Raw genomic sequence first — 20,094 nt, 5'->3', positions numbered from 1 at the left:
ACACAATTACAACGGAGGGACCAATTATGGTGGATGCATATGTAGATGTACACAATTACAATGGAGGGACCAATTATGGTGGATGCATATGTAGATGTGCACAATTACAATGGAGGGACCAATTATGGTGGATGCATATGTGAGACAAAGGGGGTCATCTTCAACCACACTCGTCAAATATTTAAAAAAATTTTTTTTTTAAAAAGTGAAAAGGCGTAAAGAACAAACACACACACACATCACACCCTCCTGCACCCAAAACACTACCCCCTGCCCAACCGGCTCCCAATGCCCACCCCTCTCCCCGGCCAAACCCCAACCACACCGCCCCCCCCCCCCCCTCACACACACACACACACACAAACCCTACAAAAAAAAAACTCACCTCCACGTATCTGTTGTAGGAGGGGATGCTCTCCAGCAGCTCCTGTGCCGGGGGAGGCGGCAGCGGAGGGGTGGAGCCACGAGACTCCTGCGAGGACGTGGAGGAGCTGTCGCTCTTGCGGACCACCGTGCGTGGGGCCTGTCCAACGCCACCGCCACCGCTGCTATTGTAGCCGTAGGCTGTGTGCTGATGGGAATAGGCGGCTGCTGCTACTCCACCCCCACTGCCGTCACCGCCACCACCGCCGTGGGAAGGAGGAGGTTGAGGGGAGTAGGGTGAAGAGGGTGGGTGTTGGTGGTGTTGGGGTGGTGGGTGTTGTTGTTGCTGTTGTTGTTGTTGTTGTTGTTGGTACTGCTGGTACGAGGAAATATGCTGGGTGGTGCTTTGCAAGTCGGCTAGGAGGGCATCTGCAACAATGAAAGAAAAAGAAATAAGCAAACAAAAAACAAAAAATCATAGATGTGTGTGGGGAAAGAAACTCAATAATTCTTATAAAAAAAGAAAAAAAGAAAAAAAAGAAAAAAGGACAAGCCTCGCAAGAGTGAATCAGGGTCCGCTGGCAATGAAATCTACTTCGAGTCTGATCTACATTTTCACTGTGCCGATTTCATTACGTCATAAGTGTTGCCTACGTAATTCCAGTGTGGACGAAGGGAAGAGCTGTTCATTGGGGTTTGGTTTTGTGATCGCCGTGAGGCCTTTGCGCGCGTGTTTGGAAGTGTGGACGTTGTTCTGATTAATTTTTTTCTTCAGACCAAATAATTCTTTAGTGTGATTTACCTGATACTTATAGCAATTGTCGTTAACCTTTGCGTGAGCGAAACTGAAGTTTGGACGTGTAGACGTTGTCTTTTTTTTTTTTTTTTTTTTTTTCTTTTCTGTCAGCTGTTCAATCCTTTGATAGTCAACAAACTGAGGAGAAAAAAAAAAAGAAAGAAAAAAAAAAGGACCAGCCACATCAATGAGCTAACATACACACACGCACACACACACACACACACACACACACACACACACACATGTGTGTGCAGCGTCCTGTGACAACTCGTATTGTGCTACAGCTGAAGCATCCACGATGGGAGATTGTAAAAGCGATCTTATTAGCAGTGCTATGTTAATTTGCTTAATTTTTCTTTCTACAGTGTTAACAATTTTCATAAGTTGGTGGAATCAGCGAAGACTTAAGAAAATTAATCTTAATGCTAAGCAAACTTTGCGCTGCTAAAGATTACTTTGGAAACTCGTTTTCGGGGCTGGGTTTCGTGTGGGGATCTTCCCTGCGCTAAGCTTGCTTAGTGATGGTAAGACTGTTCCTAAGTCTATGGAATTAGCTTGAAGTTAGGAACGTTCTTTATCAACGCTAAGCCAACTTAGTGCTGCTAAAAAAGATCACTTAGGAAACCCAATTCTGGTATATTTTTTCCCTCTTTTTAACAAGAAAAATAAAAAAAAGACGGAAAAAACAACAACACCCCCCCCCCTCACCCCCCAAAAAAACAACAACAACAAAAACAAAAACAAAAAACTCCAACAAAAAACAGTCAACCAACCAACCAAAAAACAGACTCGGATCACATGCTCTCAGACCTTCCGTCTCATCGGTGGGGAAAACCAGGGGACACAACCCCTCTCCCTCATCCTGGGAGTTCAAAATGAGATATCAAAAACTAAAGGTCACGGGGTCAGCCAAGACTGCATGACTAAAGACACAACGCGACAAGATCAACGCACATGCCCCTACTTTACGAACCCACTGCAGAGGAACATGAGGAAGAAATTTGGCATCCATCCAATGGGCTGCATCACATAATAATTGAAACTCTCTCTCCTCTCCCCCCCCCTCTCTCTCTCTCTTTCGTGTATGTGTGAGTGCGTGCGTGGGTGTTTGTGTGTGCTTGTGTGTGTGTGTGTGTGCGTGCACCTTTTAATGTTCTTTGTTGTTGTTGTTGTTTTATTTAAAGTACCACCATGTTGAAAAAAACACACAAAAAACAACAACAAAAAAAAACAAAAACAAACCAACAACAACAACAAAAACACACACACACACAAACCCACACACCAGTGCTATAGTCTATCATCCTTAGAAATAAAGGACTTTGCCTCTCTCTCTCTTGCCAGTTACCATTGCACTTCTCAACCTATCAAGCTGCATCAGATACTGATGGTGATAATATTCACATTCTTTCTTTTTTTTCTTCTCTTTTTTTTTTTTCAGGGGAATGGGTTTTGGTAACGTGGAGGATCGGAGGTGGTGTGGGTGTGAGGCGCAGTTGCTGCAACACTTCTCAACCCATCAGGCTCCATCAGATAATAATAATAATGGATACTTATATAGCACACTATCCAGAAATCTGCTCTAGGTGCTTTACAAAAAACGCTTTTGTTAACATAAAACATTACATCTATGTTACATACACACACCAAAATGTGACTACACACACACACACACACACACACACACACATGCATACACACACACACGCACTGCATACATACATTTTAACATACATGTGTATCTAACAGCTACCCTAACACATACGCACACACAGGCAGGCACAAACTCACATAAACACACGCACACACAATACACATTCATATACATGCATGTAGTTATGTACACATACATATGTATACACACATAGTCAAGCACAGCTAACGCAAAGGAAGTGGACCTGCCACAATTGAACTTATTGCTGAGGGAAAAGGTGAGTTTTGAGACGAGATTTAAAAGATGCGAGGGAATCAGAATGACGGAGGTTATCAGGGAGCTTGTCGGCACCTGGTGGGTAAAGGGTGGAGATTTTTACGATCTCCCAGGTCAACACATGTGCAGACCTGCTAGTGCCTGAACCCCCTTCGTGTGTATATGCAAGCAGAAGATCAAATACGCACGTTAAAGATCCTGTAATCCATGTCAGCGTTCGGTGGGTTATGGAAACAAGAACATACCCAGCATGCACACCCCCGAAAGCGGAGTATGGCTGCCTACATGGCGGGGTAAAAACGGTCATTCACGTAAATGCCCACTCGTGTGCATACGAGTGAACGTGGAGGTTGCAGCCCACAAACAAAGAAGAAGAAGAAGAAGTTCCACGTCTTTGGCGACTGAAAAGAAAACGATCTGTGTCCATAGGTCTTACTGATAAAAGCAGTCACCCTGGCACTTGTAACTCTCAACCACCGCCAAGCCAAGCGCTGGCTGCCTGCATCACTCATCACAATAACCATCTCTTTTTTTCTTGTTGTTGTTGGAAAGAGCACCGCCACGGATGATTCTCGCTAATTACCATCATCGTTAAAAGTCGTGCTTTCTCAAGAGTCAGCACCAAATCAGTTTCAGTTCCAAGAAAGTGTCAAAGCATGCAGACTGTTCCATATATATACTACACATCACATCTGCTTATTATTATTAAAAAAAAAAAAGAACAAAAAAAAGAACAGGTGCCTGACCTACACACAAATCCAATGCACTGGTGAATCCTTGAGAGCCTGAACTAGGTCTGTATTAAAAAAAAAAAAAAAAATCCAATAAAATGAAATAAAATTATCAGAAAAATAAACAAATAAGGAAATACATATGGAATATAATAAAATGAAAGATATACAGAAGGTAAATGACAGAAATTACATACGAATTAAACTGGGGGGCTGAGAGAGTGAGGCTGATAGGAGATGTTGCATCACAGGTGGAAAATCATTTCTGTACAACTTTTCTTCTTCTTTCCTTTTTCCTTAAAAAAAAAAAAAAAAAAAAAAAAATCCAATCTGATTGAACTGGTCATTAAATCAGTGCTTGGGTGTCAACAAACGCTTCCTTCTCTCTTTAAGCGCTGTTTGGGAAATTTGTAATTTGTTAACGCTTTTGCCTCTGCAACATAAGTTAAGAAACAATACAGTCATTTCAGATTTTAGCTGCCAGACTTGTACTGCAATCGCTTTAAACGCTTCACAAGATCTAATGAACTTTTGACCCCTTTTGGGGGCACGGAGGGTTCCAGAAATCAACATGGGGAAGAACAAGAAACAGGCTTATCATCACGTTTGCAGCAATATTACTATAACTGAGCTAAGAAGAAGAAAAAACCAACACATTAGAGGGATAACATTCATTCATCTGCATGAAAGTGTCCTATGCAGCAGCAATACAAGTTTTTTTTTTTACACATTTACTAAGTCTCAACAGAACCCCATTTGCCTGTAAGAAATAATCAATTGACAAAATGAGAATACATATTACAACGCACATAGGTCATACCAATACATACATACTGTTCACAAGGCCGAAAGAAAAGACATCCTTCTTGGGCTGAAACTACCACCACTGTGTGAGTGTGTGTGATGGTGGTGGTGGTGGTGGTGGTGGTGGACCTAGTCTCAGGGCTGATCTATCCTGACAGAGGGCCTGTCCCACAGCGGGCAGGGGATGTTAATGACCTATCTCACACACACACACACACACCAGCCAAGCAGCGCCAGCATGAAACACAGAGGGGTGCTTGTTTCTGGACCATCTCAGTCAGCACTCTCTCTCTCTCTCTCTCTCTCTCTCCCTGACTGCCTTCCACGTCATGTCATACCAGCCATTCCACGCCATCATATCTGTATGCAGAATGATATTATCGGAAGATCTGTCTGTCTGTCTACCATCATTTTGGCTGAACACTGGCTTGTATCAGAGACTGACATCTATATGCTTCGTGTCTGGCCAGCCAACAGCTGGCTAAGAGCTGTGTGATCGATGGTTTCCCCACTGCAGTGGGAATTCAATTACAGCATAGTCTTTTGTGAAGGACTAGGACTCTCAAAACTACGAGGCAGGACTGCACTGGCTGCAGCCTTGGGGGCTATAGCTGGCCTGTGGGGGACCATTCCAGTGCCGGCTGTCCTTAAAGCACCCTTGGCCAAGAGAGTGGGGATGTAACTCCGGCAAAATACTCTCTACTTCTATCAAATTCTATCCCAGACAACAGTTACCTCCTCTGCTGTTCTGAATCAGGTCATAGTCTGACACAACTGACTATCATATCTGACTGACCATCATATATCTACCATCCATCTATCTATATACATTAGAAACAACTGGTTGCACTGTTTTTCTGGCTCTTCTGGCCATTCTCTTCTACAACCTCACCGATTCACTTTTGGATTTACTTCACACTGGCTCGGTGCTTTCATATCTGTGAAACTGCATGTTTGGTGCATATCTGTGTGGTGTATGTGTGAATGTGTGTCTTCATGTTTTACATTTATTTGCTTATTTATCATCATTGTTGTCTTATTTATTTATTTATTATTATTATTATTTTATTATTATTATCATTACTACTACCTTTTTTATATCATAATTATCATTTATTTATTTATTTATTTATTATGTAAGCTTATCTATTATTTATTCACCTTTTTTTTCTCTCAAGGCCTGACTAAGCGCGTTGGGTTACGCTGCTGGTCAGGCATCTGCTTGGCAGATGTGGTGTAGCGTATATGGATTTGTCCGAACGCAGTGACGCCTCCTTGAGCTACTGAAACTGAAACTGAAACTCAGTGCCCATGTCCCCACCCTGTTGCTGCTCCTGTCCCTCTTTCCACCAACATGTGTGCAGGCACATTCATATGCAATCACATGTGCAAGTGCACATATGCATGCAAGTGTGCATACACACACACATACCCATCTAATAACACTTCCAGTGAATAAACGTTAAACTGAAGATCTATCACACACACATGCATGTAACAAGAAACTGAACCAGCTGTAACATTGATTAGTTCAGTTAATTAAGGATTAAATGGATTAACAGCTAATTGTTTGAACGAGAGTATGTGAGCCTGCACATTTGTGTGATGTGTAGAAGTGAATGACTGAGTACAAGTGCACACCTGTGCACACAGGTGTGTGTGTGTGTGTGTGTGTGTGTGTGTGTGTGTGTGTGTGTGTGTGTGTGTGTGTCTGTGTGCATATGCTGCAGAGGTTCCCCTCTGTTTTATTTAATCCAAAGTAGTGTTTCGTTTTGGGTGATAGCGTCAGATTTACTTGTAGAGCAAAGTTCCCATTATTCTAATTAGTGGAACTGTTTGACCCTAACATGTAATATGTCGTCTTGATTACATTACGAAATCTTAATTTGATGAGAAATAGTGAGAGACAGTGTGAGTGTGTGTGTGTGGGGGGGGGGGGGGGGGGGGGGGGAAAGAGGTGTGGGAATTATAATGGGCATTTGTGTGCATGCATGGATGTATGTAGGGAGAGGGTGGGGGAGACACGTATGTGAGTGTGTGTGTGCGTTAGAATATTTTTTGAGATAATGATATTAATGAAATTTGGTAACTTGATTTGTTAAATATGTTTTGTTTTGTTTTTAAATCATACCTTCCCTCAAATCAGAATTTCCTTGTGTTGCTCAGTTAATATTTTATTCAAATGGTTGCGAAAATGTCAGTGCAACAAACAGTTAATCTGACAATAAATGGTTTCAGTCAGTCAGCATGCGTGTACAGGTGTAAGTCTACGCATGCATGTATGTACAGGCACATTCTCGAGAGTGTGTGAGCATGAACATGTGCTCAAACACATGTATATCTTGCATGCACACTTGTTTACATGTATGTGCTGACACAAAGTATTATTAATTAATACATATGCCATGTACGCATGCTGCTGAAAGTATGTAATTCACCTACATGTACAGTATACTGTAGAGTATTACACTTTGTCACAACTGACTCCTTTGTCTGAAATTTGGGCTGCTCTCCCTACTCTCTTCTTGCCATGGGTTCTTTTACATGCGCTAAAGGCAGGCTGCACACTGGACCTCAGTTTTTCATCTCATCTGGAAGACTAGTACCCATACCACCACTCAAGGTCTCGTGGATGGGCAGTAAAAGAGAGGACTCGAACCCATGGGCACTCACTTCCTAGTCAGGCAGTTCACCACTAGGCCACTGCTCCACTCTCCACAGATATAAACCGAGTCATATGTCAGAAAGGAGGTTTGCTTAGAAACAAGACAACCCTCTCTCTCTCCCATAAACTTTTAAGCGTGTGACAGGGTCCGCGAAGAAAAGAACGACTGTGTTTACCACTGCAAGCTCTCTCCCAGCAGCTCCATTCCACTCCATGATTTACCAAAAAAAAGAACGAATGATTGTACTACCACTGATCAGTCATGGGACGGAGACAGGAAACTCGGGCCAGCGTCTGCTTCCTGAGATAACTTCGACACTTCACTGTATCCTGCTCTCTCTCTCTCTCTCTCTCTCTCTCTCTGTGCGTTCATAATTAGTATTAGTATTAGTATTTCTTTTGTATCACGACAGATTTCTCTGTGTGAAATTCGGGCTGCTCTCCCCAGGGAGAGCGTGTCGCTACACTACAGCGCCACCCTTTTTTTTTTTTTGTATTTTTTTCCTGCGTGCAATTTTATTTGTTTTTCCTATCGAAGTGGATTTTTCTACAGAATTTTGCCAGGAACAACCCTTTTGTTGCCGTGGGTTCCTTTACGTGCGCTAAGTGCATGCTGCACACGGGACCTCGGTTTATTGTCTCATCCAAATGACTAGCGTCCAGACCACCACTCAAGGTCTACTGGAGGGGGAGAAAATATCGGCGGCTGAGCCGTGATTCGAACCAGCGCGCTCAGATTCTCTCGCTTCCTAGGCGGACGCGTTTACCTCTAGGCCATCACTCCATAATGTTGCCTGCTTCCACCATCAATAACGCTCTTGTCCGGCTGAAGGGTTCATGCCTCTTCCGGCGTCGCGCCGCCGAAACTCGGCTCCGACGCCAAGTAAAAACAGAGTCGCCAGAGCGGAATCGCTTGACGAAGAGGTGGCTGGACTGCTGATCCTCTGTTCATCAGTGACCAGGGGTCGAGGCCCCTCCGGCTTCAGCATGGTGCTGTGTCCCGAGGAAAGACGCCTCACTCCCATTTTCCTCACTCCACCCAGCTGGGATGAGGTACCCCGACTTCAGATGGGGAGGGTTAACTCACTCAGTACGGCCAGTCCTCGCTTCTCCTCTACACAGACCCCTCGGATGTCCCGTGGGGTGTCTGAATGACCCAACCTTTAGCTTCCGTCGTCAGAACTGTGGTATTCTTTGTCAACATTCACCTCTTCAGTATAAGAGCCTTCCGCTTGCAATATTTTGATGGTGGTGGTTGGGGTGAAACGCTGTTAACGTCGTCTCTTTCGCCGTTCGTATGGAGAGAGTTAAAGAACAGCATAAGGTGGGGATTGGGTTCAGCCCTTGACACACAAGCATTTTGAATTCACTGTCCAGATGGCTAAAAAAAAAAAAAAAAAAAAAAAAAGACCTCAACCTTTGTAGCCCTTTACCAACGGAATGTGGATGTAAACGCTTGTTTTGGGAGCACTAGGAAGAGGAGGTGACTGATCATGGTGTGCATTTTGTGGAAGCGAAGGAGAGTGATTAATCTGATAATCAGTTTGAGAGAGAGAGACAGGGTGTGAGAGAGAAAGGGGGGTTGGGGGGGGGGGGGGGGTGAGAGAGAGAGAGAGAGAGAGAGAGAGAGAGAGTGAGAGAGAGAGAGAGAGAGAGAGAGAGAGAGAGAGAGAGAGAACACACTATCATCATGCACTGAAAGCACTCTACTGTGCACGTTTGTGCGTTGGGTTACGCTGCTGGTCAGGCATCTGCTTGGCAGATGTGGTGTAGCGTATATGGATTTGTCCGAACGCAGTGACGCCTCCTTGAGCTACTGAAACTGAAACTGAAACTTGCTGTGGTACTAGGGGGAAAACCCAACAACAAAAACCATTCCAATCACACGCACACACGCACACACACACACACACACACACACCAAAAACCATTCCAATCACACACACACACACACACACACACACACACACCAAAAACCATTCCAATCACACACACACACACACACACACCAAAAACCATTCCAATCACACACACACACACACACCAAAAACCATTCCAATCATACACACACACACACCAAAAACCATTCCAATCATACACACACACACACACAATGTCCATTTTTTAGCACGGTTATACACCTAGCTTTCTGTGCTTTAAATTCTCTATTGTACAGCTGCTTTGGTCTCTTCTATGATTCAAGTTTGTTTAAAACACACACACACACACACACACACACACACACACACACACCAGTGTTCTATAAATAACCCTAAATCCCTTGGACAAAAAATCATGAGCTTTCTCCTTCAGTAGTTCAGGTGTTTCATTCATAAAATCTTTCCTTTCTGCTCTCTTAAACACATACATGTGCACACACACACACACACACACACATATACACACACACAAAGAAAAAGAAATGTTTTCACTCCTCACCACTTCCTCCATGGATGACATGACAAAATTCAGACTAAGAAAATCATTAAAAAAAAAAAAAAAAAAAAAAAAAAAAAAAAATTCAGACTAAGAAAATCATGACTAAACAAAAAAAAACACAACAAAATTCAGACTAAGAAAATCATGACTAAACAAAAAAAAACACAACAAAATTCAGACTAAGAAAATCATAAAATAAAAAAAAATAATAAAAAAAAAATTCAGACTAAGAAAATCATGACTAAACAAAAAAAAAAAAAACACACAACAAAATTCAGACTAAGAAAATCATGACTAAACAAAAAAAACAACAACAAAATTCAGACTAAGAAAATCATGACAAAACAAAAAAAAAACAACAAAATTCAGACTAAGGAAATCATGACTAAACAAAAAAAACACAACAAAATTCAGACTAAGGAAATCATGACAAAACAAAAAAACAAAAAAACAAACAAAAAAAAAAAACAGACTAAGAAAATCATGACTAAACAAAACAACAACAACAACAACAAAAATCCTTCTTTTTTTTATTCCAAAACTATGTTCTGCTCAAAACCCGTCACTAATCCTATACACATATATGCCAAGGAAAACTAGAAACAAAACCACTACACAATGCAATGCGCAAAAAAACATTTGCCTCCCCCCAAAGGCAAGACACTCCCAATGCTGGTGACGTTCAAACCGACCTGAATGAGGGCTCTGTCCACACACACAAGACAGAAAGAGAGAATGGGGATGTGTACTTGTAGATGATATACCCCATGACTAACATTCTGATAATTTTCCTTCTTCGCAGTTTACAGAATGAAGAGAGAAGAAATCCGTAGTTCCCCAAAGCAGACAGACCCTGACCCTGTGTGTCATGCTGAGGTAAGCAAGAAACAAAACTACGACGAGGCACGGGGGGGAGGGGGGGGGGGGGGGGAGAGAGAAAGAAAAGAAAAGAAAAGTGCTGCCCCCCACACATTATCCAGTTTGTATACAATGTCTAGCAGACACCAAAGACCCAAACCACTCCCAGTAAAGGTGAATTTCAAACAGCACCTGAATGAGGGTTTTGTCCAGGGTGGCTGGGGGTGGGTGGGTGGTGGGAGGGGGGGGGGGGGCGGGGGGAAGGGAGGGAGGTGGAGGGGGGGAGGGTGTGTGACCAGGGAGTCTCACTGACAGTGACAATGGGCAAAAAAACAACAACACAAACCACCAGACACAATGGAGGAGGGGTGAAGGGAGAGGTGGGGTGGGGTGGGGTGGGGGGGCGTGGGGGTGGAAGGCGAGGAACGACCTCAGCATGAACAGGCTGACTGACTGTGATTCCCCCTGACACTGGGCACATGTTGGATTCAGGAAATCTACCGTTTCTGCATTTCTTTGATGGGGGGGAGGGGGGGGGGGGGGGGGGGGGGGGGAAGAAGAAGAAAAAAAGAAGAAAAAAAAAAGAAGAAAGAAACAAACAAACAAAGAAAAAAACATGTCTTCATTCTTCACCACACCTCCATAGATGACAGAACAAACATTCAGACTGAAGAACACCAAAAGAAAAGAAAAAGAAGAAAAAAAAAATCTATTTGAAAAAAAAAATATATATATATGGAGTGATGGCCTGGAGGTAACACGTTCGCCTAGGAAGTGCGAGAATCTGAGCGTGCTGGTTCGAATCACGGCTCAGCCGCCGATATTTTCTCCCCCTCCACTAGACCTTGAGTGGTGGTCTGGGTGCTAGTCATTCAGATAAGACGATAAACCAAAGTCCCGTGTGCAGCATGCACTTAGTGCACGTTAAAAAAAAAAACACCTCACGGCAACAAAAGGGTTGTTCCTGCCAAAATTCTGAAGAAAAATCCACTTCGATAGGAAAAAACAAATAAAATTGCATGCAGTAATTTTTTTTTTTAAATGGGTGGTGCTGTAGCATAGCGACGCACTCTCCCTGGGAAGAGCAGCCCGAATTTCACACAGAGAAATCTGTTGTGATAAAAAGAAATACAAATACATACATACATACATATATATATATATATATATACCATGACTTATATTCTGATGGTTTTCCTCCATGATTTTCAGAATGACAAGAAATCTTGAGTGAATTTCAAACGGTCACTGAAAGGAGGGTTATATATCCAGACAGAAATAATGGTGATGGGGGTGAGTGAGACTGATCAGTCTGTCCAACAGGGACACAGGGCTAAAAAAAACAACAACAACAACCCCCCCCCCCCCCCCCCCCGACACAACGGGGTGAAAGGGGTTAAGGGGTGGGGGTGGGGGTGGGGTGGGAGGAGTGGTGACTGGAGGTGGGAGAAGGTAAGGTCCACTGCATGAAACGAGCTGACTGATTCCTTCCCTTGGAAAAAAAAAAAAAAAAAAAAAAAAATCTTCCTCTTGAAAACTGAAGGCCTGCCAGCAACACTGCATACAACAGATTTTTTGTTTTTTGTTGTTGTTTTTTTGGCTGTACTCTTCCCCCCCCCCCCCCCCCCCCCCTTGTTTCTTTTTTCTTCAACAGAATTCAAGACATCTTCCTCACCAGGGATGACTGGCCTATTATACTTACTGAGTCCATCATCCTTCTTGAAATTATCATGATTGTCTGCAGTGGTGGTTTGAGTGTTATTATACAGGACTGTGTTCAGTTCTTGTCTGTCACTGAAACTGAAAGCATGCATACTGCACGGAAACTCTTTGCATGTTTTGTGTGTTTTGGGTCATATGCCTGACTGTGGACCTATTCACACACCTACCTACCTCAGGGGCGATTTAAAAAAACCAGGGGGGCGGGTGTGTGTGTGTGGGGGGGGGGGGGGGGCTGATTTCAGTAATGATGATGAAGTGTGATGTGCCTTTCAGAGTTTGTTTCTTTCCCCCGACTCTTTTTCCACCAGCCTTTTTCTTCCAGTCTTTTTCTCTCAGTACCACATCTCTCTCTCTCTCTCTCTCTCTCTCTCTCTGATTCCCCTAGAAACTGGGGCCTGTCTGCAGATTGTCTACTGCAGACTTGCACACTAAATACCTGGTTAACTCTCTCCATACGAACGGCGAAAGTGACGACGTTAACAGCGTTTCACCCCGATTACAACCATCAAAATATTACGAGCTGAAGGCTCTTACACTGAAGAGGTGAATGCTGACAAAGAATACCACAATTCTGACGACGGAAGCTAAAGGTTGGGTCATAGAGACACCCGCTGGACATCCGAGGGGTCTGTGTAGAGGAGAAGAGAGGACTGGCCGTACCGAGTGAGTTAAACATAATATCCAAATATGGAACTGGGGCCTGATTTCAACCATGATGGGTCTCTCTCTCTTTCTCTCCACACCTCTTCCCTCCTCCCCACCCCTCCCATCCCCCCTCTCTCTCTCCTTCCCTCCAGTCTTTTTCTTTCAATTAGACACTACCATCTCTCTCTCTCTCTCTAGCCTCCCCCTCCCCACCCACACTCTCATATTATTTTCTTTCAGTTGGATAAGTATACATGTTCTTGTGTGTGCTCAGCAATAGAGACAAATTACTTGTGATTACCCCAAAGCCTTAACATTCTGACCCCACCCCACCCCTCCCCTCCCCACCCCACCTCCACTCCCCCCTCCTCCCATCGCTATGTGCTTTCTTTCTTTTTTTTTCTTCAACGGTCGATTCTGCACTTAAAAGTTCAAGTTTCAGTTTCTAGGAGGTGTCAAAAGCATGCACTGTGATGCAGACAGATCCATAAACACTGCACGCCATCTGCTTAAATTCTTTCTTTCTTTACTTTTTTTTTTCTTCTTCTTGTAAGGAAAGAAATGCCTGACCCACACACATGAACAAAACACACTGGTCTGACAGCCCACATAAACCTGCCCTAGATTTCGTACAACAGGTTTGGCAGAGGCATCTCTGTGCACTAAGGGGGCTAGGGCTAGCTGTGAGATTTGGCCAACACACAGAGCAAGCACACTGACATCAGTTTGACATGGCACAGTATACGACACCAAACATATCTAATAACATGTAAAATAAACTGAACATCCTGCACTTAAATATCAGTTATCTCCCCACCCCTTCCTGCCACACAAATCTCAAGTGATCTGCTACACTAAGCTGTCCTTTCCTGGCACCAGGCCAATGCCAGCCAGTCTTCCAAAGTTTGCTATTAATGCAAAGGTTGGCAATTATCTATACTCCTAAATTTTTTTTTTTTTTATTTTTTTTTAAGAAAAAAAAGTTGTTTCACTTCCTTTCGCTCCAGTTCATGTTGTTTACAGCCCAGCAGAGCGCAAGCGTCCACCTCATAATAATAATAGTAGTAACAACAAAAATAATAATGATAATAAAAATCATCATCATCATCATCATCATAATCACAACAGCAATATGAAGTATTTACACAGCACTGAATCTTCTGCAGAGAGAAACCAAAAGCACTTAACACACCAGTCATTCAGCACACAAACAGCAGTGCGCACAGAAAAGAACCCCCAGTCAGAAAACACAACTCACAAACTCTTGCTGCTTGTGCACATGGATATAATCACTAACGACAAACAGCCTACATTATTAGAAATAACACTGCACACACACACACACACACACACGCACAGACTGCCACCACAGCCTTGTTCACCTGCAGGCAGGCAGATGGCGCCCACAGGCCAACCACCCACCCACTGCAACCATCTGACTTGCTAGCTCTGTCTGACTGGGTGGGGTGGGGCGGGGGCCTGGACCCATAGTAGCCAGCAGTAATGGCCCATGAACATTATCATTGTAGTTATACACAATAAATAAGGGGTCAGCCTGGGAGGCAGCTCTTAGCAATGACCCAGTGCACCCCCCACACCCCGCCCCCCGGCCCCCCAACCCCTCCCCCAGCAGTGGGGCAGACAGGCAGACAAGTCATCCTTTGGAGCGGTGGTGGGCCTTGTGGTCATGCACCTGACTTGGAAGTGAGTGCCCATGGGTTCAATGCCCTCATATGCATCAGGTTGGTTTGTTTTGTTGTTGTTGTTTTTTTGTTTTGTTTTTTAAATGCCCCCCCCCCCAGCCCCCCCCCCCCCCCCCCCACCATCTCCCTTTCCTACAGACCTAGACCAAGTGGTGGTCTGGATGTGAATCGTTCAGATGAGATGGTAAACCGAGGTGGTGTTTATCTTGTGTGCATGCTCCATGCACGTTTGTGCATATGAAAGAATGCATGGCAACAATAAGGCGGGGTTTAAATTATTTATATATATATATATATATTTATTATATTTCTTATTGTTTCTTTTTAATTCCATCTTTCGTGTTTACAATTTCAACAGAGTGTCACAGGAGGTCTTCTCGCTGATAGTTTAACATCACATTATCAAACATTCATGCTGATACAATGTACAATAAGGTGGGGGGGTTTTGTTTGTTTTGTCTTTTTCTTCTTCTTTAAACTGGTTTAGCTTTAGAAACTTAAGCTCAGCTCCAGAAGTAACAACACTAGTTAACACTGAGGGACAGAACAAGGGAGGCAATCAGAACACACTATTAAAGTCTGACCTTTTTTTTTTTTTTTTTTAACATTATAATTATTTATTTATTTATTTGTGTAAGCTTATCTATTATTTATTCACCTTTTTTTCCCCCCCCTCAAGACCTGAGGAAGCGCGTTGGGTTACGCTGCTGGTCAGGCATCTGCTTGGCAGATGTGGTGTAGCGTATATGATTTGTCCGAACGCAGTGACGCCTCCTTGAGCTACTGAAACTGAAACTGAAACTGAGATTGAACAATCCAAAGGGTGTGCATCTAAGGAAAGATGGATGCTGGAAACCTTTCTCTTTCTTGCTGTCTCACATACACACACACACACACACACACGCACGCACACACACACGCACACACGCACACACACACACACACACACGCACACACACACACACACGCACACACACACACACAAACATGCATGCTACATTCGTGAGCACACACACACACATATACACATACATGCACACACACATGCGCGCACACACATGCGTGCATGCACCACTCACGTGTGCACACACACATACACACACACACGTGTGCATGCTACACTTGCTTGCACACACACACACACACACACACACGCACGCACACACACACACCTACACGCACACATACGTGCACGCCTACTCACACACACACACACACACACACACACCACACACACACAGTTTTGTTCTCACACACTCTGGTTAGATCAGTTGTGAGGAACTTATGAACAATTATTAATTGTGAAATAAAACTGATATAGATACATATACTTGTAATAATTCTATTTTATTCTTTTGCATTTTTGTAACTGAATTAATAAAAGATTCAGATTTATCTATCTATTTGTCCTTACCTAACCTTTCAAAATTAAGAACCCCCCCAAAAAACAACAACAAGACTTTGTCTGCAGCCTGTGAACGTTGCAAACAAAGGCTCTGAACACCAACATGAACTTGCCTTGCAAAACGGTTCCATGTCAACACCCTGTATCTTTTTGGGAGAGGATGCATGTACTTCAACTGAACTGACTGGACGACAGAGTATGTTTCACATAATATACATAATAATTGTTTGTTCACATTTTCATATTTATAATAGGTGTGCAAACTACTATGAAAAAAAACCCCTCAAATTATATAAAGAAAAGAAAAGAAACACAAGACCTACCAAAAGAAGAACTAACCGAATCAAATTTTTCATTTCTGGCACTGAAATATGATAGGCAACAGCTGTGATATCGTAAATGGTCTGAGTCAGATCTCTCTCTCTCTCTCTCTCTCTCTCACTTTCATGTGCAAACGCCTGCACACACACACACACACACACACACACACACATTTCGCACGTGCACATTCACACACACACAAACACACACTTTACACACACGCACATGCACACACACGCATGTATGCATGTGCATGCACACACAGCTAAAACACGACCCCCAGTGACACATATGCACACACACACACATCCCAACAGCCTGATACAACTTACCACACCACCACAAAAAAGGTCACTGCCAAAAGCACAATGCACCCGAGCACAAAGAATCCACCATAAGCAATGTAAAAATTGCAACACAAATCAGGACTCATGTACTGTAATGTTCACACATAAATGTGGCCACATAACCCCCCCCCCCCCCCGCCCCTCCTCCTCCACACTGCTGCAACACACACACACACACACACATATCCTTGAAACGCAACAACACGTAAACACGTCCACCAACATTCAACAAACGTCACTCCAACGAAATGAAAGTGGTGTCGTGTCCATTCTATCCTCTTGACTTGAGCTGAAGATGAACACGGGCACAAAATACTACTTCCACCACCACCACCACTACCACCACCACACCACCACCACCACCGTCATCATCACCACCATCACCAAACAACAACAACAATATGATTGTGTACCAACTCTAAAACGACCCTCACAACACAACACACGACAACAATTAAGAGAAAAACTGAATCGTTAATGATGAAACCATCCGCAACTGAAACAACACACAACAACAACAACTACAACATCAACAAAGTGTACACAGTAAACGACCAAACCACACCACCAACCACACCACCACCACCACCACCATCAAAAAACAAAAACACCACGCCCACCCGCCCGCCAGTACCCACACACAAACCTGAAGAAATCCTCTCCTCTTCCCGCAACCCCACATAAATAATAATACTAATACACACCCAGCAATCGATTATGATAGTCATAATATTACACACACACACACACACACACACGTACCCCCACTTTCTCTCCCCTCACACACACACACACACACATACCCTCCCCCCAAAAAAAATTCCACAGCACAGCAGCACGAGAAAATCCCAAGCCAGCTCTGTCTCAGAACACGGGGTCAGTCAATATGTACACACGTACACACGCACACACACACACACACTCCCCTTCCACAGCCACATCGGCTTTGTAGCTAGGAAAATACCGAATTTTTTGGTGTGTCCACTGCCGTCTCTCTCTCTCTTTCTCTATCTCTCTGTCCCTAGTTTGGGGTCTGGTTTAGTGTGGAGGGTACAACAGGCAGGGTAGGGTTGGGTAGGGTAGGTAAACTGTACTGTCAGCACACGGCAAGCTTCACTGACTCTCTCAATTCAAGTGGAAGGCCACGAAATTCCACCACGATCCCCGCTACCACCCACCCCCTTTTTCCTTACACCACTACTACTACTACCACACCACGACACTCACTGCTCTGAGAGAGAGAGAGAGAGAGAGAGAGAGAGAGCCAGCAAGCAGCATAACGTAGACAGAGCAGAATAACATGGCGTAGAACTTTCGTAAACGTTGTTTGCGAGCCAGCAGGCCCAGAACGGACAGAGATGAGAGAGAGAGAGAGAGAGAGGGAACGAAATTTTATTTTACGAGGGTAAAGGAGTAAGCACAAAGTACTTGTTTACATCCGGCCCTCTGGGCAAGAATAATTGAGAAGAGAGAGAGAGAACGAGAGAGAGAGAGAGAGAGAGAGAGAGAGAGAGAGAGAGAGAGTAGAAGAGAAAGACAAGAGAGAAGGTGGTGATGGAGAGAAAGAAAAGAATGTGTGTGTGTGTGTGTGTGTGTGTGCCCGCGCACGTGCGTGCATGTGTGTGTGCGTGCGTGCGTGCGTACGTGTGTGTGCGTGCGTGCGTGCGTACGTGTGTGTGTGTGTGCGTACGTGTATGTGTGTGTGTGTGTGTGTGTGTGTGTGTGTGTGCGCGTACGTGTACGTGTGTGTGTGTGTGTGTGACAGAGACAGACAGACAGACAGACAGACAAGCAGCCAACTAGCTTAAACCAGCCAAACACACACACACACACACACACACACACACACACACAGAAAATTCACAGCGATAATCATGCTCCCGAGGCGCACCACCATCGACCATACACCCCAGCGGCTGCCCCCTCCGTCACGTTACATGCGCAATATGTTGCAACGACATGCATGGCAGCGCTACTTCGGATCCGTCGTCCAGCCACGCGAGCTGATGTGCGTGCGTGCGTGCGTCCGCGCGTGTGTGTATGTGTGCGTGTGTGTGCGTGCGTGTGTGTGTGCGTGTGCATGCGTACGTGCATATGAGTGCTCGCTCATTCTCTCTCTCTGGTCAGTGCATGTTGTAATCACAGAACCTCAGCTGACATGCAAACCCAGGCTGTTAACAAGCGACAAAAGTAATCACTTATTAATAAAGTCACTTTCAGTTTAATGTCCCTCATTCTCTCTGCTCCATGGAACTTGGCTATTGTAGCAACAACAACAACAACAGCAACATCAACGACGACAAAGTCGTTCATCACACAAATAGTTTGTGTTGTTCTCTGTTCCTACCACCACCACCACTGAGACTTTTTCTTGTATTGTACGCAACCACCATCCATGCTGTAGTTGGCAGCTTATTAGAGGGGGTGGGGGTGAGGGTGGGGGTGGGTGAGGGGGTGGTGGTGGAGGAGGAAGACCAGGCAAAAACATTATTGTTCAAATCATCCTATTTACTATGATGCTGCCACCACCACAACAACACGAGGTTTCTGGGGCGGGGTTTTTTTTGTTGTTGTTGTTGTTTGTTGTTTTCTAACCATACACATTGCAAACACACACACACACACTCTCTCTCTCTCTCTCTGTGTGTGTGTGTGTGTGTGTGTGTGTGTGTGTGTGTGTGTGTGTGTGTGTGTGGTTGCACTGTGGTGACCTGTGCAATACAACACAACAGAACACAACACAACACAACACAACCCAACCCAACCCAACTCACCCCGAATAACTCTCTCTGTCGGCCCACACCACACTTAAATTTCCAACACAGCACACAACCTGAATGGGCCACACCACACCACGCCACGCCACGCCACACACCACACCACACCACAGACCAGAACATCTGCCTGCACACACCACCAGACCACAGTTAAGGCTCCGCTGTGTCCGCCAGTTAGCTGCTGTAAACTACCTTGCAAGCCGCCCACACCCCCATCACCCACCAACCACCCACCTTCCATCCACTTTGCACACACAACTTTCGCCCTTCAGTTGGGTGGGGATTGAGGGGAGGTGGGGGGACGGGGAGGGGTCAGTGGAGAGGGGGGGGGGGGGGGGGGGGGGGGGGGGGGGGGGGGGGCGGTCGTCGTCTAGCACTGGGTAGCCCATTTTACTTTTTCTTGCACCAAACAGTAACGGTAGGGCTGGAAGTGAAAAAAAACAAAAATTTTTAAAATTTTTATTAAAAAAACAAAAACAAAATAAAAACGGCCACTGAAACGACGGGCGCAATAGCCGAGTGGTTAAAGCGTTGGACTTTCAATCTGAGGGTCCCGGGTTCGAATCCCGGGGATGGGCGCCTGGT

General features: G+C 44.5%; 1 protein-coding gene across 3 annotated transcripts in view; it reads right to left on the bottom strand.

Moving 5' to 3' along the window:
• LOC143288363 (paxillin-like) overlaps positions 1-20,094 on the bottom strand; it is a 102,126-nt gene that overhangs the window by 51,183 nt on the left and 30,849 nt on the right. For all 3 annotated transcript variants that reach the window (XM_076596756.1, XM_076596757.1, XM_076596758.1), the window contains exon 2: positions 386-792. In XM_076596756.1, the coding sequence (XP_076452871.1) occupies positions 386-792 (407 nt within the window). The remainder of the gene's footprint in view (positions 1-385; positions 793-20,094) is intronic.

Source organism: Babylonia areolata, chromosome 12 (genome assembly GCF_041734735.1).
Source record: "Babylonia areolata isolate BAREFJ2019XMU chromosome 12, ASM4173473v1, whole genome shotgun sequence".
Classification (NCBI taxonomy): domain Eukaryota; kingdom Metazoa; phylum Mollusca; class Gastropoda; order Neogastropoda; family Buccinidae; genus Babylonia; species Babylonia areolata.
Note: the sequence above shows the minus strand (reverse complement) of the source record. Positions and strands in the feature narration are given on the sequence as shown.